This window comes from Rhea americana, unplaced genomic scaffold (genome assembly GCF_003343005.1).
Source record: "Rhea americana isolate MKP2758 unplaced genomic scaffold, rheAme1 scaffold_95, whole genome shotgun sequence".
Classification (NCBI taxonomy): Eukaryota; Metazoa; Chordata; class Aves; order Rheiformes; family Rheidae; genus Rhea; species Rhea americana.
In genome coordinates this window covers 443,725-469,309 of record NW_028187144.1, presented here as the reverse complement: position 1 = coordinate 469,309, position 25,585 = coordinate 443,725, and the positions used below count along the sequence as shown (strand labels likewise).

General features: G+C 44.9%; 3 protein-coding genes across 11 annotated transcripts in view; 2 read left to right on the top strand and 1 right to left on the bottom strand.

Moving 5' to 3' along the window:
* THSD1 (thrombospondin type 1 domain containing 1) overlaps positions 1 to 4,165 on the top strand; it is a 28,271-nt gene extending 24,106 nt beyond the window's left edge. Inside the window, exon 6 of the mRNA XM_085325009.1 lies at positions 1,857 to 4,165. Coding sequence (XP_085181135.1) covers positions 1,857 to 3,235 — 1,379 coding nt within the window. The 3' untranslated portion in view covers positions 3,236 to 4,165. The remainder of the gene's footprint in view (positions 1 to 1,856) is intronic.
* Positions 4,166 to 4,238: 73 nt separating this feature from the next.
* LOC146584294 (phosphatidylinositol 3,4,5-trisphosphate 3-phosphatase TPTE2-like) overlaps positions 4,239 to 25,585 on the top strand; it is a 38,524-nt gene continuing 17,177 nt past the window's right edge. Inside the window, exons 1-4 of one of the 5 annotated variants that reach the window (XM_085325010.1) lie at positions 4,239 to 4,514; positions 8,957 to 9,071; positions 14,082 to 14,151; positions 24,031 to 24,111. In XM_085325010.1, coding sequence (XP_085181136.1) covers positions 24,062 to 24,111 — 50 coding nt within the window. In that variant the 5' untranslated portion in view covers positions 4,239 to 4,514; positions 8,957 to 9,071; positions 14,082 to 14,151; positions 24,031 to 24,061. Of the gene's footprint in view, positions 4,515 to 8,956; positions 9,072 to 14,081; positions 14,152 to 23,628; positions 23,648 to 23,710; positions 23,805 to 23,902; positions 24,112 to 25,585 lie in introns of those variants that run through there. The other 4 variants (XM_085325015.1, XM_085325013.1, XM_085325012.1 and 1 more) reach the window with 4 other exon arrangements.
* On the bottom strand, positions 6,724 to 16,730 carry LOC146584295 (fibrinogen-like protein 1). Of its 5 annotated transcripts, XM_085325018.1 has the most exons (11): positions 16,695 to 16,730; positions 16,343 to 16,403; positions 16,156 to 16,261; positions 15,580 to 15,732; positions 14,994 to 15,078; positions 13,889 to 14,099; positions 12,535 to 12,694; positions 11,249 to 11,346; positions 11,080 to 11,168; positions 9,151 to 9,341; positions 6,724 to 8,123 (listed from the first exon to the last, which is right to left on the bottom strand). In XM_085325018.1, exons 5-11 carry the CDS (start codon positions 15,057 to 15,059, stop codon positions 7,934 to 7,936), a joined length of 1,005 nt encoding a protein of 334 aa, XP_085181144.1. In that variant the 5' UTR covers positions 15,060 to 15,078; positions 15,580 to 15,732; positions 16,156 to 16,261; positions 16,343 to 16,403; positions 16,695 to 16,730; the 3' UTR covers positions 6,724 to 7,933. The 5 variants fall into 5 exon arrangements, with proteins under 5 accessions (XP_085181144.1, XP_085181143.1, XP_085181146.1 ...); XM_085325017.1 differs by lacking the exon at positions 16,156 to 16,261 and having other exon boundaries at positions 15,580 to 15,795; XM_085325020.1 differs by lacking the exons at positions 15,580 to 15,732; positions 16,695 to 16,730 and having other exon boundaries at positions 16,343 to 16,662.

The following is a 25,585-nucleotide window of genomic DNA, read 5'->3' as shown; positions in this document are numbered from 1 at the left end:
TTTTGTCAGACTTTTCTGGAGCTCTGAGAGCAGTCCCAGTGCTAAGAGCTGTGTGGTCTGAGACTCCCTACAGGGGAATCAATGTATGCAGAGTGAAAGATCCCTGCAGTATGCCGACTGCTTTTGGGAAGCATTAAGCCTGCGATGCATGTGCTAGACATGATCTGTGTGTGCAAYTTGCACTTTACATAGACAGAAATGACAGGCTTCTCCCATGCTTCTTGGAAGTGCCAGTCCTTCTATACAGATGTGCAACAAGCCTAAGACATATGGTGCTTCCCAGAGAGTGCAATGCTTCCTGGAAATGGCAGCAGACTTGTGCATATGCAGTGGATCTGCCTTTGGCAGTCTTTCTGGAGATACTGTGTTGCACAGTATACGCTGTGTCCTCAAGTTCCAGCATAGTCTTTAGGTAAAAAAAAAAAAAGAGAGAGAGAGTTTATATGTAGGAAACTCAGAGGTACAGAGCCTAGTGTCAGCATCCGTTGCTATAGCATCGTCTGGAGAAATTACCTCACATCTCTCTTGCACATGGTTTCTAATTCTCCTGCTCCCATGTCAGGCTGCTTCCTCTATAGAATTATACCTATGTGATTTCATCTAATTAAATCTTAGCKTGTTCAAGCAGTGAGTTCACACTGATCTTAAGGCCTCCTGTGCTGTCTGATCTCAGACTGGGAGTGTCTTCCTTCCCCCCTCCCCCACCAGACTGTCTGGACCTTCCCAAGATGGCCCATTTCAGCATGATTATGTTTATAGTCATTAGTCCAGCAGATGGAGCAAATGGCTGAATAACTGAAACCAGTATGCAGTCTTGGGACAGAGGTAGATAGGGTGAAGAGAGAAGCAAAACTAACTCTGTTTTGAACCATGTTGCTTCCTAGCTGGTTAGCTTTATACCCCAAATGATGCAGCGCAGTGTGCATTACAGATGGAAAACTGAGTCTTTAGGAAACAACTATGGTCAAACAGGACCGAGAGAAGGATGAGCAATGAATCAGTTGCTCTGCTTCAATGGTACAGACAGAGCAAATGCTGGTCTTGTTTTCTCCTCTGAATCAACATATCCATTCCCCCACTCAGACCAGCACTGCTCTGTGCTCTGGACATGGTGGCTGCAGGCTAAATGGACCTGTAAGCTGTAGATATCCTAAGAAAAACAATTCAATAGGCAGTGCTGTTGTTGCATTCTTTATGCTGATGTTGAGCTCTCAAAGTGACATGAAGCTTCATCAAGGATTTCTCRGAGGTTTTGGAGCTGTCATACAGCTCTGAGTCAAAGAAACAAGTCTCCATCAGTTCCTTTCTCAGCTGATAACCTACTGCAGAGGGAGAACATTTTATTTTCTGAAACCCTGGTGTGCATGCACCACTGGGTAACAGTGGAGGAAGCACTCTTGGAGTGTTGCTTGTAAAAGTTACACTTCCACTGGTAATGCTGTCCCTCTTCTCTTTAAATTCCAGAGCTCACAACCCAGTAGCTATAATCCTAACCTGAGCCATCATAAAATACTTTTCAAGTAATGCCTGGACTATAATTATCCCATTTTACATGTATTTAGGAGTGCCTTATGGAACGGGCAGAACAAGCAAAGATAATTACATTTAAAAGGTCTATGGGACATGATTTAAAGCAAGCAGATCTGCTTCTGCCAATTCAAAGTGATCCGTCCTTCTGTGCCTCTGATAGAAGAGGATGAGAAACAGTCTACCATGAGAAAATCTTAATGGCAGACAGCTTACTGTACTGTATTAATTGGTTACTTTTCCTTAATAGTAAAGTGGCTGGCTCTCTGATACTGAAGAGCTGATGAGGGTGCAAGTCTAATGACAGCCATGTTTGCTCTTTGTTATAGCTATCAAGCCTCCCATCCCACCTTCTGTCCAGCCAGGAGAAGACCAGAAAGCAAATAATATAGTCACCATCACAGGTATTTCATTATGCTTGTTCATCATCTTTGCCACTGTTCTCATCACCCTTTGGAGGAAACTCTGCAGAGCTCAGAAGTGCAGCACTGCTGTACATCGAAACTCCATCAATTCCCCCAGCTTCCGGAAGAACTCCGATGAAGAAAACATCTGCCAAGGCAACAAGCAGCGAGACAGCTTCACTGAAGGAGGTGATGCCCCTGTGAACATTCCTCTGACCTATAGGCGAAGCCTCCAACTTGCCCAAGAGGATGATGCCTCTGGAAGTGAGAATTTTCAGCCAAATGCCCAAAAAATAATCCCTCCGATTTTCAGCTATCGCCTCGCACAGCAGCAGCTGAAAGAGATGAAGAAGAAAGGCCTGACAGAGACCACCAAGGTGTACCATGTCTCTCAGAATCCCCTCATGGACACGGTTGTTGGTGCCACCACGATGCTTCCTTTGAACACAGAAAACCAAGAAGAGGCAGCAGCAAACAAATTTAGGATCAAATGTCCATTTATGGACCAATCAGCTGGTCAGCCCAAATTCCTGGGTGAAAGCTCTAACMCTAGGCTGGATTTTCCATTCTCACAGTCCAATCCTGCAATGAGCCCTACCCAAACCTTGATAAGAAAAGCTCATTTCAAACACCAAGATAACAGAGGGGAGTTATCAGAGAGGGGCTGTCACAGAAACCCACAGTTTAGAAGAACAGCCAGTTTCCATGAAACTAAAAAAGCCAGGCCCTTCAGAGAGAGAAGCATGTCCACCCTCACCCCACGACAGACTCCTCTTTATAGCTCCAGGACTAGAACATGGGATCAAGGTTTGGAAGACAGGACGCGGCCAAAACTGAGAAGTGCTAATCCAACTTCTGAAAAGCTAGATCAGTCCCATAGCACTGTGCTGCCATGTGAACCACAGGGCCATGGCACAAAGTGCCATCAGAGGGCTTGTCCCTCGGTGAAGAAGTTAGATCTGATCATTGACCAGCAACCTGCCAGTCAGGAGAAAGCTGCTGATAAGCCTGAGCCCAGCCGAAATAAGAGAGGCCCTTCACCTAACCCCAAAGGCACATGGCGGAAAGAAACAGCAGCTGCAGCTGGAAAAGATAATTACCAGAGAGGCCTAACTATAAGCCCTGTCCAGTACCGAAAGGACAAGTGTCAGAGCTTCCCACTGGACCCTGAATTTGCCTTTTATGATAACACTACTTTTGGCTTAACTGAGGCAGAGCAACAAATGATTGACCTCCCCGGGTATTTTGGCTCAAATGAAGAAGATGAAACAAGTACTCTAAGTATTGAGAAGCTGGTGATCTGAGTGACTCATTGTAACCCTAGTGGAGTGCAAGAGAGGATTTGYAAAATCTGTTGGCTTCTGATGGAAGGAGCAATGGGATCATGTTCCCTCCATTTGGAAGAGGAGGGAGTTCCCAAGGTCTGACATGTGGGAACACATTCCTTTCTAATTCCTGTAAAGTGCTTCCATATAATTATTTTGTGCATGTGTATGTGTAAAATACATGCATAATACCCTGGGAAAGCACATGATAATGAAGGCTTGACACAGGAATAATGTAGTAGGCTTTATTGCATACAACAGTTGTGTTTTGTTCATCATCCATAATGAATYGTATTGATCTAGCTTCTTTTACCTCGTGGACCTTTTACTAGTAGATGGTGATGTCTTAAAACATCGATTCTCCAGTATCMTCAAACAACAGCTAATTAGTGAATCAATTCCCATTTAGAAAACACAAAACGTGAGTTGTGAGCAGTTTTCATTGTTCCTTTCATAGAAATTCTGGAGTTTTATTGATTGGTTGTAATTGCTCAAGTAAGTCATACGGTCATGTTTCTTTCTTTTAGCTGGTTGGATGAAGCTGCAAACAAATGATACTGAAAACTTGGTGTGCATTTAAAATTGAGGGGGTATTCCTCATCATTCAAGACTTTGATATTTTATTTCTGTCAATGTTTCTATAAAGAAAATACAATAATGTACAAATATCTGCAGGAAATGAATAGAAAAGGCATACTACTGGGAGGGCCAAAGAAAACTGATTAACAAATTYTAACCTTTATAGAAATGTTACTGGAGTATTGAAGCCCATGTGAAAGAGATTTATTTAATCTCCCATCCTTTCTATAATSAATTTTGTCATTATTAAACATTTTCTTTTTTGTGTGTGTAAACAAGTTGACAGTGATACTACTACAGCAAGTTCAAAATAAATCATGAACAAAACCAGTGAACAGCACATTTATTTGATGAATACCCGTTTTGAAAACAAAAAGGAAAAGGGCTTGACAACATCTGATGATTCCTGGAGAACTTTATGGTGAATTGCAGAAGTTGCATTGATTTTTTCATGCTTTAAAATCAGATATTAAAAACTGGCAATTATACACTGCTGCAAGTATCCAGATCTGGATTAAAAACCACAGTAGACAACAGAGACAGAGCTTAGGCTAGCAAGAATGACTCAGGTACTTTGCTTGCCATTTATTAGAATTACCATCTCTTCAGAGAGTTTGCAAGGAATGCTAACAGRCAGAAAAGAAGAAGATACTGGCAACTGGGGACTGAATGAGAGAAGGTAGGTATAGGCAGAGAACTGTTAGTTTTAAAACAACGTTCCCATAAAGAGCTGGGCCCTACATGCCTTTTAATCCATTTTGGATGTGAAGGCAAAAGTGGCATGTGCTTAGTYCCCTGGCTATAGTCTCTAAACTGGCTTTCAGAATGGACGGGTATATTTCCAAWCTCTCACTTTTTCTCTAAACCAACRGCAATTTTAAGAAAGAGGAATATCAGGTTGTGTTTTAGTCTGTTAGATGGCATCCCATTTACTTGTCCACAGCATGCACAGATAATTCACAAAGGCATGCAGTGGTAGGGCTTATGGCAATAGCCTAGGCGGAGCAAGGATCTCAGTGTTTGGCCCCACAGTCAAACTCCCCAGTTTAAACAGTGTTTTTGATGAGTAACATTTTCCAGCTGCTGTTAGAATGCCATATCTGACTGGCAGTGCRGTGCGAGTTACTTCTTTCTCAGGACCTGTTCCAGCATGCTGTATTGTCAAAGTTCAGCCCTTTGTGCCAGCACAGTGGTAGTACCAGGTACATATTCACATTAGCTGTCAACTTAAAATGCTGTTTAAAGCATTTTAGAACATGTCAGTACTTGAGGATTGATCCAAAGCTAATCAAATGTAACTAGTCTTTAAATTATTTGGAATGAGCTGGAAATCAGATYTCTAAAGCAATTACTGCTTTGGTTTCTTACCACCCTTGTGCTATGGGAAGCTCTGCTGTGTGAAGCATGTTCACCCTGAAGCAGTGAACTGTCAGCTTTAGAACTACATTGCTACAAAATCTGCTTACAGCCTTTGTGAGCCTCAGTGCTCCAGAGACCCTGGAGAAAGAGAGGACATCAAACATATTGCACAATAACAGTCTGTAAGCATTCCTATGATCTTCTGTGGGATTTATGTGAGCTTGGCTGTAGCTCTCAGTACTTGACTAATTGCATTTTACCCTGTTTATTAAGGGAAAAAAGGCTCTGAAACACCCTTTTCCTCTGTAGGGGTATCCCTTGTGCTGCAGTTAGAGCAAAGGAGGAGAAGCCTTTTCTAAGCCCCTTTCTGCAACCTTTTCTCAGTGTTGGCCCACATTCAGACCAGCTACTGTAATGCATTAAATGGACTTAGGTACATCTTAAGTCTAAGATTGCAGTGAATGAGTCAGATCTTCTACCCTCTCAGGCTGCCAGATCTTGGCCCCCTATATCATCTGGAGACAAAGAAAAAGAACTCGTAACACTTAAATTGGTGCTCTCTGAAGGCGGTCCAGGTATAACCCATACTTTTGCATATTGATCCAGAGGGAAGCAGGCTCTGTACTCCAGGCAGAAGTGACTTTACATTGCTCACCCCTCTCAGGGAACTGGGCTGTGTAGCAGTTGTCCAGCGAAGCCCTACTGACTTTAGCCTGTGCTTGATACTCCAGTGATTGGATGGGCTATGAGTTGCTCAGTGAACTGTCAGACCACTAGTGCTGGCCCTTTGGTGCTGCAGCTAATTTCCAGCATGCAGTGGGACTGAATACCAGCCTCTAATCTACTGAAGAATGGGGTTGAGCATCATCTGCCAGGAGGCAGTTGRCAAGAGGTTATTGCACTCGCCCTTATCTGTCTTCTGCCTAAATGAAATTATCCTTACTGCCCTGGATATTTGCCAGCCACAATATTGTTATATTATGTGCTAAGTGATGCCTTCTTTAAGCAGATGTTACTAACCCATAGTTACAATCTTGTGCTAAAATTCTACTGTTGTAGAATTGTATTAGTTCTCCACAAGGACACACTCATTCCAGAGACATAGCTGTTAAGTCTAGTTCCACAAGGGTCAATGACAGTACTTGGAAAGAGGGCAAACCACACAGTCTTGCTGGGGCACAAGCTTAAGGAGCACCGCTCACTGCAAGTGCTGGCCCTGTGCACTGGTGTTCACTTTTKCAGTCTTTAGGAAGTCTAGGAACAAATGTGAACAAAGTTTACCTCTTGACAAGGCAGAGGAACCAAAGTTTCACACTGAATATCCACGTATTTCAGCATTGTCTCCAGGACATGMTTGAGCCATGGAAATTAAACTTGCCTTACAGACCTTCTAAACTAACCAGGACAGCAGGTGCAAAAGTACCAGAGACAACAATAAAAGAATGACATACCTTGAATTATTAGTTTTTGCAAGACTTTCATCCAAATCTCTGTTCAATRTTCTACTGTTTTTAAACAGATACAAAGTGTTAAGTCCTACTCAGATGGCTTTATTTCACACTGTGTGGATATATAATACAAATTACAATACGTATTGATCTAAAAGCAAAGAAATGGAAAAGAACTATCAGGTTAGAAGATCTTTATTATAACTCAGAAAAAATAGGGTCATTCTACAGCATGAAAGTTAAATGATTTATGTCAAGCTCATATTACTGTTCATTTTTAACTGTTACTAACAACTTCTTAGAAAGGACGCTTTCAGTATTCTATTTCTTTCAGCAATTGTGTTGCTTTCTTTTTTATTTCACTTAGATGAGACAGTGAAATTAGTGTACCTTATGTTTCAAACATTTTCCATGTTCTGTTTTCCCATTAGTAACTCCAAGTTGTCTGTTAAGTTACAGAAGAGAATACAAATGAATCATGACAGCATTTTATGAATGGCTAGGAATATTTRTGCTCATCTTAAATTTAGTAAAATCCACATAATCTAAATCTGAGGTATAGTCTGATTGGCAGCATCAGCTAAGTCTGCATTAGCATGTAGCGTTGTGCTATAGCGGTAGATCTGCATAGCGAAGCTGTTAACAATGAAAGCCAGTGTCCATGCTGTCTTTGTTCTGGGGCTTTGCTTCGAAGCAGGTCTAGTTTGAGTGCTCATCGGCAGCTGGACTGCATCGTCTGCTTTGGTTTCATCTAAAAGGAATCCCGTTCACACACTCCAGGATTGTTCTGAGGCTGAAGGGTGGGAATGGAGGAGAAGAGAGAGAGTTGCTTAAAAACATGCTCCTGATCTGAAGTAACACTCTAATGAAGGCACAGCAGAGAAGGCCAATTCCTCATCACCTTTTCTGTTTGGTTCTGGTTTTATGCTCTCATAACTTAGACAATGACCATTAAAATCAAGATGAAAAAGATTTACCCTTGAAGAGTACAGATAGCTATAAGAAATGTTTGATCATCCAGTGTGCAGGGAGTTTCTTTTAAGCACTCTCCAATGAAATCTTGAGAATTATGGAAGAAGAAAATTGTGGTTATTCAATGACTGAGATCTGYTTATTTTCCATTAGACTGTTGGTTAGGTGTGCTCAGTCATGACTTTAGCCTCAAGTGGTAGCAACAGGTGCATCTCCAGTTGTCTCAGTGCAGGTTTGTGACTGGCAGCAGCAGAAGGCTGGCTATTGATTTCTACAATTCCTTTTAGCCTATACTTGCTTCTTCTCAAAGCAGCAGATTTCAGCTATCCTGACTGTTCTCACCATCTCCACTCTCTCTGTCAACAAAGAATGGAGCCCTGATTTTCATGGCTGTGTATTTTAGTGAGTACCACATCCCATGCCAGGTAGACCAAACAATGCCATTGTCGTGGGATCCATTGTAGTTTCCTGTTTTGTAGTATTGTCCATTGAGGTTTACGGCATGGCACCTTGTAACAACGAAAAAGGAGGAAAAAAGCATTTAGGATGGAAAGACATTACAATAAGGTGTAATGCAATTCACACAACATACATTTAGAAATCCCGAGGGTGGGATTCACTACATAGATGTATCAGTATGTAGTGAACTGGTTATCTAAAGTCCTACTGCAGACAATGGAGATCTGGTTARTATAGTCTGTGGAGCCCATGGAAATATGTGACTCCTCCTAAAGTAGACAGCTATGGAGGTCAGCTGAATCAATYTGCTGGCTGCCTTGATTGTATTGACTGTGGACATGATTCAGCTGCCTGAAYGGAGGTGCCTAGTGCCATTCGGTAGCCTTCAGCTCAAGAGATGGCACTTACCTATTGACATCTAAGAACACAGGTATCTTTTAATCAAACTGAATTGCACTACCGATGTACACTTCTGTAGCTCCACTGGCTTCAGTTAATATATGATGAGGGCCCATCCTTAACAAAGAAGAGGCTTATCCTGCACTAGAGCAGAGAGAAACTCCTGTGCAGGGTATGTCCATGCTCTCAGGGCTAGTGAACTTGACTTTGTAATTGCTGATGCATTGGGCATGCCTTACCAGAGAATGTACCAGCAGGAATAGTAAGGGGTAGCTCACCTCCTAGACACCCTCTACAACAGAGAAATGTCCTTTGTGCACACTTCACTTTACAGTGGTTTCAATTGTTTTCTTTCTTGGGATATAATCCAAAGCACTTCAAAGAAATTTCAGTCGGGCTCTTCTCCATCCATGTCATTTCCCCTATGCTTTTATTCTGGACTTCTTTCTTAAAGTGGTTGCAACTAATCTGCTTTGCTTCACAGTGAAAGAAGCAGACTGCTTTCCTCTGAGGATCTGTCTTGTGAACATCCCAAATTTGGCTGTGCGAGGTGGCATCTGCRTACAGCAACCTGCCCTGAAAGTATCAGTGGCCGTAAGGTAGGCAGGTGCAGCTATACTGCCATCCACACAYTATGCATCCTTCTGCGGGCTAGGGGAAATCAACCGTTTTCCATACCTGTTAAACCACCAACCACCCTTGTTCTCTAGTGCACAATTGCCTGCCAGGAATCGATCACGATCCTTGTCAGATGTGGTGAACTGCATCCCTCTGTGAGAGGCTGACCACTGCTCTTCAAAATTGTTCCCACCAGACAGAGCGTCACCAGCATTACCAGAATAGGTGCCAAACCATAACCTGTAATTGTCCTGCAAAATATGTGAAACACATCTTTGATATCAGCTCTTTTTGCCCTCTGTCCCCTTTCTGAGATCAATCTTTTTTCTGTCCATTGTCTCCACTGCCAAAGGTATGATTCTGTTGAAGTCAAGGGTGACTTTTGGCCCTATGCTTTAATGATACTAGTGTAGATCACTACTGGATTTAAACTTCCAGAAGGAATTGCTATCTACTGCTGTTGCTACAAAGGACTTCAGATTTTGTTGTCTTTCAGTAATCATTTGATACACTAAATAAGCTGGAAGGCTCTTCCTGGTTCATCAAGAGCAAACCTTATTGGAGGAAACTGTGCCAAGTAACTATCTTCATAGACTGATCATGGTTCAGCTACAACAAGTCCTACTCCGAGAACTAGAAGCCATCAGGGTTTTAGCTRAATGATCCTGTCCTGGTAGGAATACTTAGAAGAATAATTCTGTTGTGCACAGCTAAGAAGTCTAAGAGACATTTGATARGAGTTTGAAAATATTTTTTGTGAAAAGCTTTTTTTCTGTTATCATATTTGGCTTTTATTTATGAAAAAGAGCAGTAAGGCATTAAAATCAAATTGTGCTATCTTTTCATTAGAATTCTTGAATTTCAAACTGAACAAAAWGCATACATTTCTGGAGTGGTGATGAAGTTGGAGGTAGGATTGGTCCATACAATGGAATTCAAATCCTTGAGTTTCCAGGCTACTTATCATGTGTGCAGAGAGGCAATCCCGAAGAAAACAGCTCCTGCCTTGAGCAGGAAGTTGTATAAAAGCTTGCAAACAATCATGGAAATACAAGTATGTGTCTGTCTTCTGGCTCTCTGTGCCTATAGCATTAAGTATAGTGCTATAGATACCTCTCTTCAAGACAGGAGATTATAACTATTCTTTCAAAGCTTTGATTGGAGTTCACTGTAGAGGAGCATAGTAGAGGGGTTTCATTATGGTGGTTGCCTTTAATGTGACAACCTGAAACACTAAACTGTGAAATAAAACAGGGTTCAGTTTCCCTGCAGAGGTTCAAGCCCATATCTCCTCCCTCACGAAAGGCTGTTTAACCATGAGGCTGGAGGTAGGCGCATGGGTGACCCTCAGGGTCCTACATCAGAGGACTGGCCTCTGTGCAGCAGGCAGTTTGTCATTCATAAACCAGAAAGAGAGCATGTGTGACTCTAACTCTGGGCTTTGGGCACTCCACAGTTGTGAGGAAGGAGTCTGGGACTTAGATCTCTGCTCCCAGGACAGTTCTTACCCAGAAAATGTGGACTATCTATTCCAGAAACAGTAACAGGAGTAAGGATATGAATTGCAGAGCTCCCTGTGCTCAGCTGAGTGCCCTAATTACTACATTAAAGTCGAGATCTTTTCCTCTCTCTCCTAGACACTCAGAGGATCTTGCAGATATACCCTTTGTTTTGGCATTTCAGGGTGGCTTAGGCAAGAGCTATCGCCTGAGGTAGTTCTGGGCATGTTCACAAAGAGGACTATTGGTAGGCACTTACTAAGTAGATGGGAAGAGCTGTAGGTTAGGCAATGGCTGGTCTGCAGGCAGTGTGATGTGGACCTACCTCTCCTCAGCTTGAATCCCAGTTAACCAAACCAGAAATCCCAGGGAACCAGAATAGGTGAGTTTTGCAGAATTATAATTACAACTCTGACATTAAACCTGATGCTGCACAGAGCTGCACACTCACTGATAAAACAAGCAAGTCACTGCTCTCTCTGTTTCTTACCTGCTCATTTGTGAGCTGGAATTTTTCATAGATTGCATAACGTCTCTCTCCATGCCAATCCATCAGGTCAATCTTTAATGAGGTCTCTCCTAAATATGAAGTGRTATGCTGTTAGATTAAGTATCTCATGCAAATTGGAAGAGAATTTGTGGAGGAAAAATACTCATACCTTGAGCGAGCAGGTCATAGATGCGCTCATTGCCCAGCCAGTATTCATCATTCTTCCCCTGGAATTTTCCAAATCCCAGTTTGTAATCATTCCATTTCCTGCAGCAATATACAAATATCAATTTCAGTATGTGAGGGAATTAGAGAGTTTTTACTACTCAACTGTAGTAAATCTTCAGCTGTRTTTCTAGACACTGTTTTCGAAAAGTATCTGATTCAGCACAGCTGAGCAGGTATTTGTCATTGTGCCTTAGAAGTAAGTACAACTCACATTTTACTTCTTTGCCTGTTAAACCTGTGCACATGTGTATATTGGGATCAGTCTTTCAAACTGCCAGGTGCAGTACTTGCAGAATGAGGTCAGAAGCTAGGTGGAAAGGGAACACAGTAGCTGTCATATTAGTCTTCAGTACAGTGTCTGATACTGTTCCTCACAAATTCAAATTCAAATTCACTCCTGTCTGGAAATTAATGTTGCAGTCTTCCATATACTACAGTCTTGGCTGTGAGACAATAACTGAATAYAAAATGTAAACAAAAGTATTTAGATGAAGTTAAAAGGAAAATGTCTGGATCTACTTTGTGCTCCTGTTCCACCTGTGCTGACAGCTGAACTACAGTGGCTAGGTAAGTACCACTCTGTGGGCAAGCTACCTTAGAGCTACTTAAAGTAGCTCTGCAATGGAATGCACTCTCTTCAAGAGAGGCTTGTGACTGCAATGTTAGACATGCCCTAAAAGCAGGCATGCCGTGTTAGTGACTTTATTCACATGGGCGCATTTCTCCTCTGTGATGCTACTAAAGAATCTCTCCTGGAAGTAAAAGGCAACTCCCTGGGCTTTAGCAGAGAGAAAGGACAGTCTGGACCAATGGTTTGGCATCTTTTCGAGTGATCTGAATAAGGAAATAGATTTTTACAACATGCTGAATGTGATTCCAGATACAAGAAAGGATAAGATGTTCAAACGATCCCAGACTATGTACTGACAGTAGACACCTGCCAGTTTGGCACCTTTGACAGATGGCTGTCTCCTATCATGATAAAATAAACACACACACACATACACTTATTTGAATGCAGGAAAAAACATGGAAAAGGCATCATAAGCCCATTTTAAAAATGGGCTTGTGCTATCAATATTTGTTCCTGCATTGTTCTWATACAAAGAGTTATCATCATTAGAGTCTTGCACATTTAGCTTCTCAAATTTGGGGTTTTGACAGCCAGTAGGGGGAGAGCTGGAGGCTCTGATGAGAGACTTGTCATTAGGACACCAAGCCAYTCACCTGTTGAAATTCTCCTTGCCGTGACTCCGCCGCTGAATTACAGTCCACCCCCCACCATCAGACATGTCACAGTACACCAGGAAAGGCTCTCGGTCTGCTCTGGGCCTGATCCTGTAGTATCCGTTTTGAGTTTTCTTCCTGTTAAACACTGCAGAGCAGTCTAAGCAGAACAATATTGTTTTGTTAAATGAAGAGACAAGCACACAGGCACATTCAGCCAAGAGAAGACATCACTGAGAGGCTGTATGGGATAAGGACTCTTCTTTGGTCACTGTATAGCTTTGCAAGCCCAGCAAAGCCAAAGCAAATTGTTCAGCATGGTACTACCAATGCATCTTCAAGAGCTTTACTGCCATTCCCAAAATRTTGATGAGATACAGGACAGATGCAGCACAGGCTGGGGAATGGCAAGCAAGGGGTGTAGGATCAGGGCTGGCTCTGTCAGCGGGCACTGTACAGAGACTAAGGAGTGGCAGATGGGGTTAGATGGGTCTAACTGCTCTCAGAGTTCGGTCTCAGGGAATGATGCAGATCCTATTGTCATTGCAGAGCAGATAATTTCCATGTGGAAGATAACCTAGGCTGGACTTGGGAATGGATAACAGCCTAAAATTTCTAAAGTGAGAGGCTAAGTTCCTGTGACAGGCTAGTTCAGGGTTGTATTCAGGAGGCTTTCAGAACCTCAGTGCCTCCCATTTTATATTTAAGGCCTACRAATGATAAAATCTTGGCCACAGGTTATATTAGTCTACACTTCCAGTTATTATATCCAGCTAATATTCCAGACAATATTATTAAAGCGATGCAGAGGAATAGAGCACGCATATGTGTTACTGCATAGCACAAGCGACCAAAGAACAGAGAAACCGGAAGGCTGGATTCCTCCAAAGAGGTTTCAGTGTCTGCAGTGCAGCTAGGTACTCTGGGCTCCCTGTAGTCAATGAAGGGAAATGGGCACTTGGAGAGCACAATCCATCTCTTCCTAAAGCAGATGTCTAAAGCAAACCAGACAGATCACGCCCAAGAGATGCCTGTTCCTCTCTGCACTGGGAATCTCAGGTGACAAGCCCAGATACAGATGTCTGCATGATACCTGGCTGGTAGCTGCCTAGAGCTGGACCAGCTAATTCCAGCCCCATGGTATGTCTGTTAGTGCCAAGGCTACCAGTCTGCCCTTCTCTTTCTCATGCATCTGGCTGCACTGGAAAACACAACCCCCTTGAATATTTCAAAAGTTAGAAAGCTTTCTTTGTATTAGGAGCAGAAATGAAATATAGCTCTAAATGGGATACTACATGAAGAAATAAACATTTTGGCCTGCTGAAATTTCATCATATTCTACTGCAAAATGTACCTGGGTCATAGACTATCAAATTTCCACTGGTTGTGGGTAAAAGCACCTCATGCTGCATGCTCCTGTTCCCTGAGAAGTGCTCACTCTTTACTCTATGATAAGTATTCTCCAGGATGTCCTTTAGTTGTAGTTCATATAAGTAAAGCAAATCCTGAAGCTGTTTTAACCTTTGTCTTAATTTGTTGTTGTCTAGGAGGCAGATATCCTTTTCCTGTGGGGGAGAAAAGAAGGTACAGTGGTAAGAACAGAGAAACAGAGAAACAGTGAGTACATGCTTCACCTCGATCCTACCATGTCACACTGTGCACTGAAGCAATTCRGTGTCAATCCCTCTCTAAAAGGCATGAATCTTGCAGCCTGGTCTGTTGAGTTAAACCCAAWGGAAAAGTTTTTTTTACAATAGTCTTGCTGCTGATGTAAGCATTACAGAACATGATGAGATATGAAAAAATGACTTTGGACAAGTAGCATTCAGCTTAAGTCCCATTTAATAAAACCAAAGATAGCATTTGCAGACTATGAAACTGCTCAGTGTAATAAGAAAGGAAAAACCTCGCTCTTGTACTGCAGCCAGGCCAGACTAGTGGGGTTCCAGAACCCCTTCTTGTCAAACTGGAAGATAAAAAAGCTGATATCCGGTGCAGATCTGCTGAAAGCAGTAAGCCCACCAGAATCAGTGGAGTAACTTCAGAGCAGTATTACCATAACCAAGACCAGAATCTGGCCTGCATTGGCTGGGATCAACATTTTCAGCAACACCCTTCTCTGTGGCTAGTATTACTCCACCAAAAACATCAAGGAAACAGAGCAAAATCTCTTCCAAAGCAACCAAGCAAACCTACGTAGTAAGAATCACTTGATATTTTTTATTTTCTTGAGTGATGCCAGATCAAGACCAGCTCTAGGCCTAAGCAAAATAAGCAGTTTCCTAGGACAGCAGCTTGCCGCGCATGCTACAACAGCCCAGCTGCCTCTCTCTTCTCCTAGGCCTGCTTGTTTGCCTTGGGAGAGGTGGATATCRAGGCCGGGGGCACGGAGGGACTGGCTGCTAAGCTGCCGGCATGCCGCGGATGGGTTAAGCAGACTCACGCTACAGGATACACACCGACAACCTAGGTGCAGGCGAGCTTAAGCTGACCAGGAGAAGGAGCAGCAACAACCAGGGCATCATCACACTCACTTCTTATCACCTGAAAAAAAACATTCACAGACTGCACTTGAAGTTTCTTCAGTGTCTCTCACAACTTAAACTCCTCTCACAATCACATTTAATTTCCCAGTAAACACTATAGGACTTTTTAAAGAGGTTGCTTGAAGCTACAGGCAGCGAAAAATAGGGGAGAAGATGCATGTCAGAGAAAGGCTGAAGCACTGCAGTGCACTGACACTGGGACCTGGGCTCGAGTCCAAACTCCTGCTTCCCGGGATAAACAAACACCCAGCATGACTCTCCAGCAGCCTCTGCCCCGCTCCCGAGGCCCCACGCACACGGGAGGTTCCTTAGCAATAACGCCTCCGTGGTGTACTCCTTGCCAAACTAGTTGGCCAAAATCACATCGTCCTTTTTCAGTCTAAATTCACGAAAGCTAATGGGAATTCTGCTTCACAGGTCTGTGAGCATAGGGATCGCCCCTCCGTGGATTAGACTAAAGTCCGTCAACGCGGGAGCTGCAAAGCTGCGATGGGATTACCTCGGAGGCAGAGGGCAGAGCAGACTGTTAGCTGTTGCCAGGATTTCAGGGGAACAGATCTCTGCTGCTGGTCCACCCCAGCACACAGACGGGGCTTCGGTCTGAGCGTCTCAACGAGGAAAATGCTAAGCGACCGCCACCAGGAACATGCAGCTGGACGAAAGTGAACAGTACAGATTGTTCAGAGTGTGCCTGCACAGTGCTCTTTCTTTTTTCCTCCTTAAAAAAAAAAGAGAAAATAAAAAGAATTCTGAAAAATATGATAAAACAGCTCTCCCACTTCACATCTGGGAGTGCTGCAGAAACTTGGCTACCCAGATCTATGTCCTCAGTCGGACACTATTAGCATCACCACTGTGGCTCAGAGCTATTGCTGCTTATAGACTTGGCAAAGCTGACGTGACACTGGAGCTGTCTGACAAGCTGGGCAGGCCAGAGCCCAAAGCAAACAGAGAAAAGAACTGTTGATGGAATTAATTAATAAAAGATGTTGTGCAGGTGTGCACTCTAGCACATGATAGCTTTCAGATTATAGAGAAAAAAGAGTTTAGCATTACTATATAAGCCCCCCCTTACCTATACAGCTGTGCTCATGGCATGCTGAGATCAGAAKCAGGCCCAATGCAGAGAGTGTGGATGGAAGCAAAAAGCTAACAGGGAGGATGGATTTGAGCAATAGCTCCTGAARAACAGATAATGGAGATTGGAAGGGAAAAAAGCAACTTCATCTGTGCCTTTAGCAATACACATTAAATTCACATACCTGTAACTTGCCTTTCCTTCAGACCTCCTCCTGAAAAGATCATCTCTCGCTTAAAAATCAACTGAAAAAGAAAGTGATAATAAACCTGGCTGCATTTTTAGAGGATGATTAGGTTTTCCCTTCCAGATGGCCCACATTAAGGACTCAGATGAAGAACATTTCACTGCACTAGGCAGTTCCATGGAAAATACACTTGCAATTTCTTGCATGAAGGAGTTACCCAATCCYGATTTATCTGTTGTTACCCAATATTCACCCTGCTGTTTCAGAGTGAAAATAAGCAACCACTACATTTCTGTCAGTGGTGCTCTCTAAAGGAGAGTGACTCTGCTGGTTGCACTCCATTACCCACCTTATTTGACTGCGAAGCTCAACCAAGACTGWCTTGTCAAAGTGTTTATATGAACCACTCAGAGTAATGCTCCCTATGGGAGTTTTATCTCACATTTAACACAGCCAGGATCATTTCAGTAAGTGCTGCAAGGTGGAACGAASGCAGCTTTTGCGTTCAGTGTTTATTTTGGTGTTTGATCTGCTTTATAWGTTAAAGTACGGCAAATCAGCTGTAATGCCAAAAGAGCTGAGAATCTGAACCGAGAAGTGAAAACGAGGGTATTAAGCAGGGCTTGCTATTAAACTGAAACCTCAGAAGGTTTGCAGTTGTGTAACTCTCCATGGAACTGGACCATGAGATTCGCTAGTTACCACAAACAAGGACGTTCGTGGCAGAGAAAAAAGCTACAGATGGGCCCCTCCCTTGGCGTTATGGCCAAGGAATTAGAGATGATTTTAAGGACAATAGGAGGAATGTTCCACTCTACAGAGCTGCTTTCAGAGGAGGCACAGTGCGGCCAAAAGACAAACCGTGTAAGCCCATCATAAACTTCCGTGTTACTCTCCAGGAGAACAGGACTGTCCAGCTATTACAAGTACAGTGATAGTGTTTATTTCTTAAAAACTGCATTCCTCTTCTCCTCCCTCAAGAACTGCTGACCCATTTCACTGCCAAGGTATTATGCAAGTAGTGCTTTTCCTCTYGCTTTTTCTACATCCCTGTTTTAAAGCTCGCTTTGGAAACTGCTAAATTGAATGAGTGAAACGTCTCCTCCTTCCCTCTGGGAGTGYTGAGCCGTGGCGGGGCTGCACTTGCCCTCTCTCTCTTGGGACAGCAGCTGCAGCTCGCAGCTGGGCGCCTGGGTCACGCAATGTCCCAGCACCCAGGCCGTGCACGCAGCTCCCCGAGGCCGCAGCGTTCAGTGYTTTCTGTGCTTGCACCCACAGAAATGTCTCCTTTTTTAGCTTGAGCAAGCCAACCCATGCTCGAGACCCTGCAAACTGGTTTATGCTCCTGCCTGCATGCTTTTGGCATCGGTGGAACCACTGGGGAGGAATCGGCAACAAAATACTGCCAGTGCTGCAAATCCGCTGCCTCTAAAAAACAGCCTTCTGAGCCTACCCCCATCGGTCCCACACTGCTTCGCCCACGTCTGCAGTGTGCTGGCAGCAGTGGCTCCCCATCTGGGCCATATCTGAATATCTGAAGGATATCTGAGCTATCTGAAGGATATCTGGGGATACCCCACATGTCTGGGGATACCCCACATATCTGGGGATACCTGGAGCAGCAGAGAGGGACTGCCACAAGGTCAAGTTCATGTGAGGTGGATCCAGCAGGAGGGTGTGTTCGTGCACTGGCCCTGGGTTAAAATAATCAAGTCATCTTAAGGAACATGGACACCCTGTGATTGCTAATGATGTTTCCTCACAGATGTTGGAGTCCCCAGGCAAAGGGGCTGTAAAAGCTCTTTGTGTTCCTGCACGCTGCAGCGCAAATTCCTTTTTGGTTACTTGGAAGGAGATCAGATTCCCTCTCCATAAGACACTCAGTGATCTTGTCAGCAAGTAAAAACCATTTTGTTAACTAAAAGACTCCCCACCTTGCTCTCCTCCTTCTCCCTCCTTCCAGCAAAAATACATAGGTGCTAAAAAATAGTCATAAAGACTTTCGTTCACCTATTAAGCACACTGCCGCCAGAGTGGGAATGCAAACTGGAGTTTATCCGTGAATGAAGAGAGTGGCCCTGGGGCTGCTTTTGGTGCTTGCTGGGCTTCCGCTGTCAGAACAGTCCCAGGATAAAGACGCAAAGATGGCACCCCGTGGATGTGCATGTCGCCGCTACTGGAAGACARTGGTGGCATTTCAAAACTCCCCCAAGACAAGTTTCTCTCCCAAACAAATTTCTAGCTGTGGTTGGCTTGTTTGTTCTTGAAGTGGGAAAGGAAGAAATGAGTCCAGCTGCTCCAGACCCCGAGGGAATTGCAGAGACCTGGGCTTTTCACTGTGCAGCTCTGATCCTCCCTACCTGTGCCTCAGGAAAGTTCAGAGTACTTCAGGGCCAGCTCCAAGCAAGCAGCCCGTTTCTAGCTGCTTTATGTATTTGCCATGATTTTTATACTTCTCCATCATATCCCACTTTCCACGAACAACCTCCTCACTGGGAGAGACCACAGACCAATGAAATGTGCAGGTCCAGAGACCCCCAGAGCCTGCACAGTCTCCGTCTATGAGCTATTCCACATCTATAGGAATCTGGGCTGCCAGTTTTTTAAAAAACAAGGTTAATTTCTGAGGCCTGAAACAAATATTTATTTTAAAAAAATCCAACAATGAAGGATTTAATCAAAAAGAAAATAAATGTATAAGATCAAAATGATGCCAGGCACCATAGTTTCAGTTTTCTATAAAATAACCAAAACCAGCACACAAGTAATAAATGTCTCTAATTTTTTAGCTAGAAATAACCACCAAAGTCTGTGTACAGAGAGGGAGTAGCAGTGGCAGACCATGAAACATGCTAGATCTGAATATTTTGATAAAGTTCACAGAGCAAAGACATAATTCAGCCTAACTAACGAGTCTGCATGCTGCCTATGAGAATCTAATGAGTTGACACAACAAATATAATTAGCTTGTAAGTTCCTGAGGGCAAGCACAGATCCAAGCCGATCTCCCTTACATCAGGAATTACTGTACCAAAGTGAATTAGTCACAAGGCCAGAGGGAGTATGTGAATTATCTCTGTGATCTTATACCTACCTCAGGTCAGAGAACTCCCCTGACCTAATTAATTTCCATTTGAACTGGAGGATCTCTTTGAGGAAAACACATTTTGGTGTAAAATATTCAGCGATGAAGAATCAACCACAGACCTTAGCATTGTCTTCCACTGCTTAGTTACCCATATTGTTAAATATTATTGCTTTTTGCCCCAAGTCTGAATTTCTCAAGTCCCCTCCTCCAGCCTTTTAATCTCACAATGCCTTGCTCTGTGAGAGGAAAGAGCCTTTTGCTGCCAAATTTATTTTCCCTTACTTAGGACTAGATCCAAGTACGTACACATTAAGCGTCTGCCTCTGGCTGGGAACCCAAATCCTAGTGAGCTGCACAGGCTGGGGTGTATGTGCCTGGGGACAGCCAGGGCATGCAGGAGCGCGGGGACGGAGCAGGGCTTCATGGAGCCTGTCCTGGGGCAAAGCCGGGCACCAGGGTGCAGCAGGCACTTCCCAGGGCTGTGCCTCTGCCTAGGTTCAGATCCTGATCTGCCGGAGGCGGAGGTCTATGGTGAGGACGAGGCTGGGCACGCATAGGAGCAGAATTGCAGGTACCAGGGGGACGTCTGAGTTCTAACGGGGGTGGGCGGTACCCAATTAGTTTAATTGCTTCCAGGGCCAGCTGCTGAACAGCTTCTTTTTAGGTCAAAATTTTGATGCCTGAAGTGTGCCTACATTCCCTTTTTGGCACATAGGCCTTTTTCTGACTGCGATTGAGCCACCCCTTATCTCCCCCCTGAGAAGATGGACAGCTTGGAGCTTCTCAACCAGGCATGATGAGGTGGACTTTACAGTCCTTTACTCATGTCAAGGCTCTTCCATATTTTTTCTAGACAGCACAGGAGCCAAATAAGGAGCTCAGACAATGCTTCCCAACCAACATATTTCCCATTTATAGATCCAAGGGTGTCATTATTCCCTTTGGCCACAGAGCCACATACCATAATCACCTGCAGCTGACTGCTGCTTGCTGCTGCCCCAGGTTTTGCAGTTACTCTGCTCCAGAATAGAGTACGCTGATGCTCTAACCATGGTCTTGCTCACTGCAGTCAAGACAAGTATGATTTGTAAGGCATGAGATATTAGTCACGAAATGGTTGCCAGCTTTTTTGGCACATACACACATTTCCCATTCAGGTGGCAGGTGTCTCTCGGGGTGGTCAGTGAGGCTACAGAGTAGACCACGGGCTGAAAAGCACTGGCCTGCAGGCCTCTGTTCTGGGACTGATGTTGGACGTACGGGAATGCCCGTCGCCCGCTCACCTCCACTCACGAGCATCACGATTTGCTCAGTGCTAGACAGCAGTTCCCATAAGTGACAACTCGTCCAATCTCTGAGTCAGATCTATCAGTGAGGATTTTATCTGGGGCATTGCTCAAAACAAAACAGCGCAACACAGCAGTACACACCATAAGACAACACCCAATCCCTGCAGAACCCCTCTGGAAATTAATTGCTTAAAGATGGTTTCCCTTTCACAGTCACTTTAAGACTAGTGTACTGGGTTTTCAGCAGAGTAATGTGAACAGATTGACTTTATATTCCTCTACCTTTTAAATCAAATGCGATTTTCTAGCCAGACAGTTGCTTACAGAAGCAACAAAATGCTTTCATTTTATCAATGAAATGCATAATCTTGCTTTAGAAATATAAATTGGTTTGATGGGAATTATGTTGCATAATCCCATGTGATTGGCACTAATTATGATTACCATCACTAGGCTTATTTAATATTTTATTAATTTAAGCCTGTATCTACTCTGCTTTCATTTTGTCTGGGAGCAAAGCCAGGCTGAAAGATCTATCATTGCAAGGTCATTTGATCTACCTGCCTTTAATATTGGCAGAGAATTGATTTTTCCCCACTTCTCTCCATGTTGCTGTTATCCCAAGACTTAATAAAAATCAAATTATTTTTCTGTCTTTTTTAAGTTGTCAGATATAAATGAGCCATACCTATTGATTTGAAATCTCTCAAGTTAAGAGATTCTGCTTACCACCCTTCTCTGTTATTTTTAGAACTTAAAGTATTTTGTCACCTCTCTGAGATGTGCATACTTCATCCTACTCTTTATCCAGTACAGAACTGGATTTTTTATTGAGCGTTCAACCTTTTCTGCATTGTGTTGACAATTCTACTATTTCATACTGATGAATAATTGTCCTGAGATCAGAGCTGAATTCTGAGGAGTGTTTAGATGTCCATATCATGAGTTAAACACCAAAGTATAATGAAAATAATTTACAAGTCATAGATTTAAAAAACAGAGTATTTTCAGCACTTTTTTTTTATTTTTGGATTTATGAACTTTGGGTCATGTTTCTAGACTTCCCTCCACCAGCTGAGAGCTAGAAATTGATGATGACACATGAGAGCTTGCAATACCGCTAAGGCATCACCAATGCTGTAAGATTATCAATGCTGAAAGAGCACCAGTGATGTTGCTGTCATGGGCAGGGCAATGAGGCTCAGGCGTCAGGCTTCTGTCCGTGCCACGGTGAATGGGAAGAAGTGTTTTTCATTTTTATTCTAAGTGCACCTGCATCCTTTTGGAAGAGGTACTTCTATGGAGCTGGTATTCAATGTGTGTAGCGCATACTGCCAAAATAGAGGCCTTCCAGCTGCCAGTGGAGTGTTTCCAGTACCTGAAAACATCAACACTGCTTTCACACCTTACTGCTTACACAGCCCTGCCAAGGAAAACCAGACTCCAGTATTTCTACACTCTTCTCTAATATTGCACTCACAGATGCTTGAAAGCACTCCACAGATGTCGTCTCTGCCAAAAGCAATCTCAGGATACCCAGGGTCACCGCAGGAACCACGTACCAGACAATCTCCATGTGCAAAACTTTCTGCAACCAAAAGCAAATTAATCTGATATTTCTTCTCCTCATCCAGTTTAATTTTTACCCATGCTTAATTATTTCTCAAATACATACAATTATCTTAATTTATCAACCATATTTAGCTCATTCCTTACTACTGTTGCCTGTACTAGGTATTGATTCATATACTTATTACTCTGGATCTGGAACAATCTGAAGGGGAAATTTCCTATTTAATCTGATATCCAGAAATTGCCCATATCCTTAGCATTCTCTTAAAGATTTTATTTCTCTCAGGGGAAGGGAACACAGCAAGGCGACACATCTCCCCGCAACGACTCCAGCAGCCCCGTGAGCAGCCCCCAAAAGCTTGCCTTGAGCTCCCTCTGCCGCTGACCCTGCTGCAGAAAAATCTTTCTAGGCCTTAGAAATAACAAGAAGTGGTGTTTTACTGTCAGATGCTKGTGTGGAGCTACTACTAATTAGCTGACTTTTGGCAAGGGCTGACGATGTGCATGGGGCTCCGTGGGGCGAGGCGGTGTCCTGCCCCGGAGCTCACGGCCTTGGGCCCCAGCTCTCTGCAGAGAGGGAACCGGCGAGCTGGAGGCACGGTGGTGCCGGGCGCCTGGGTGTTGGGGTGCCTGAGCTTCTGGGCACCTGGGTTTCTGGACGCCTGAGTTTTTGGGTGCCTGGGTTTCTGGGCGCTTGGGTTTCTCGGTGCCTTTCTGGGTGTCTGAGCTGCTGGGCACCTGGGTTTCTGGACACCTGGGTGCTTGGGTTTCTGAGTGTCTGAGCGCTTGGGTTTCTCGGTGCCTTTCTGGGTGTCTGAGCTTCTGGGCACCTGGGTTTCTGGATGCCTGGGTTTCAGGGTGCCTGGGTTTTGGGGTGTCTGGGTGTCCATGTCTCTGGGCGTCCGGGCGCCTGGGTTTCTGCTGGGGAAGGAGGCAGACCGCCCGCTCTGTGCCTGCCGCGGACAGGCACCGAGCCTGGCGCTTATCCGCACCAGCGTCCTCCAGAGTGGAGCCGCGAAGGGCCGGGCAGGAGATGCGTGAGGTGGCGTGAAAGAAAATCAACCTTAAGAAAGAAAAAAACCACCGCCAAACCGCGGAGCAGCTGGTTCTGATGCATCTGACTAATGAAAAGCTGCGCAGCAACGTGGGCCGAGAAGCGGGCCAGGCCGCTCGCAGAGCACCTGCCCCCAGGCCCGGCCCGGCCCGGCCCGGCCCGCTGTTACCCATCACTTGTGCTCAATTACGGCGAAACGAGCCGCAGCGGCGGGCGGGCGGGGGCCGCGCCGCGCCGCATTTAGGTGGTGCCGCCGGGGGGGTCGTAGCGTGCTCCGGCTCCGCGGTGTGGCCCGGCGGGTGAGGGAAGGAAGCCGCTGTCTTTTTTTTTTTTCTTTCTTCCTTTCCTCCTTCCATTTTCCGTTCTCCCTCCCTCCCTCTCCCTCCAGAAATCCGCTGAGCCTGCGGGGCGGGGGGCGGGTGTCCGCGCTCGACTCCGAGCCGGCGGCGGGCCGAGGTGAGGCGGCGGCGCCCGGCTGGGGGGCGGCGGCGCCCTCCCCCCTTCCCTCCCCTCCCCCCGGCCGGGCCCGTCCCCGTCCCCCGCCGGCGGCGCGAAGGGGTCGGGCCCGTCCCCGGCGCCTCAGCGCTGCGCCCGGTGCCTGGGCCGTGTCGCCGCGGGCCTCGGCGGCCTGCCAGGGCTGAGCCCCCGCGGCGGGGCTGGCTGACTGCCTCCCTCTGACCAGGTGTGCCCCTGCGGAGAGGAGCAACAGCAGAATGACGACCGTGAGGTACGAGCAAGGCTTGAAGATGGCGGAAGCCTCCAGGTGAGCGGGGTGGCCTGTGCTGCTGTCCGCATTCGGCCTCGGTGTGTAGCGCGTGCGCCTCTGTCTAGAGCTAGGCTTAGTGCCTTAGGCAGGACCAGGTGTGAGAAGGGTCATGGGCTGCACTAATACCGTCTTAGTATTCCCCCATGCCGCCTCCCTCAAATCCTGTCACTGAGGAGCAGTGATATCTTCAAGGAAGGAGGCTTGCCGTTGTGATTGACACCTTGGCARCTGCTCTTGAGGACTTCAGAGTGCCTAGCCTCATGTGGCAGGTTCATGGCAGTGAGTCCTGCTCTTCTCTGGCCTTTGGAAACACTGTCAAGATCTCCTGCAGGCAGCATCTTGCCCTGCTTTCCCTAAAAAGCCTCAAGTCTTAAACTTTCCCGCTCTGTGAGCGGTTACAGCAGCTCGTGTGCTGTGTGGATGGAAAATGAGTCCTCCTAGGACATCTCCCTCTTTTTCCCTGCCACCCTAGSAGTGAAAGGCTAGATGCAGTAGCTTGTGGCAGAGAGCCTGTTTCAGCTTAGGTGATGGATAAGGTGTAAGGTGTTCAGCCAAATAAACATCTGAAGAAAGCATTATCCAGAACTAGATTCCTGTGAGAGCACAGCAGAAAYGATGTACTTGTTTGGTGTCTTCTTACATCAAAGATTGGCTCCTGAACCCAAGATGCAACTCTTGCTCTTCATTAGGTTTAAAAATTGCCAGCACTTACCTCTGAACAGTGCTGGGCAAGTGTTTTGGGTTCTTCTAACTCTTCTGTGGAAGCTGTCTTGTGAGTCTATGTAATAAATTTGGCTCTTACTAGTTGTTTTTTAATATCAAAAATGGTTAATTTTGCTTTTCACAAGCAAGCCTTGAAGGTGCAAGTAGAATCTAGGGTACCTCATGCTCTGATACGCACCTCCAGAGCTTGAAAAAGACCTACTTTCCTTGTAGTGCCCTGACCTGTGCTCCTCTGCATGTCTGAAGCTATGGCCTCAGGTTAAGACTTGCGCAATTGAGATGCGGAGATGTCAGTGTTTTTGTGTACTTTAAAGGGGCTTGGGACTCATAACTGGGGCCCGTGACAGAATTGATGTGCAGCATCTGACACTATCTTTTGCTCTGAGTCAGTATTGTCCATACACCTAAAGCTGTGCATGTCATGTGTGCACTAGCATGTGACCTGCAGCAAAAATCCTGTGATAGCAGGAACATTCATTAAACCTCCTTTAATAAGTGAAGGGTTTCAGCTGTATGTTAAGTGGAAATATGAAGGTGAATATTCCTTAAACAGCCAGGAGCATAACTGATGGCCATGTATCTCTAGTAACTTTGCTTCCTTTCTAGGAGCAAAGTGAGGAAACATGTCTGGAGACAGAAAACCGGGCTTAAACACTGAAAACCTTTGAGGAAGGCAGGAGGGGAAGGAACCTCTTATTCTTTAGCCTGTTCTGAATGCAGATGGTGCAATATTAGCATTAGTTGCTGG

Coding starts and splice junctions, on each gene's coding strand:
- LOC146584295 (XM_085325018.1), bottom strand. CDS start 15,059: ATGATGCCCTGGTTGTTGCTGCTCCTTCTCCTGGTCAGCTTAAGCTCG. Junction 14,100..14,993: donor CGCCTGCACCTAGGTTGTCG/GTGTGTATCCTG, acceptor TCTCCCCCACAG/GAAAAGGATATCTGCCTCCT. Junction 8,124..9,150: donor GGTGGTTGGTGGTTTAACAG/GTATGGAAAACG, acceptor CGTTGTTACAAG/GTGCCATGCCGTAAACCTCA.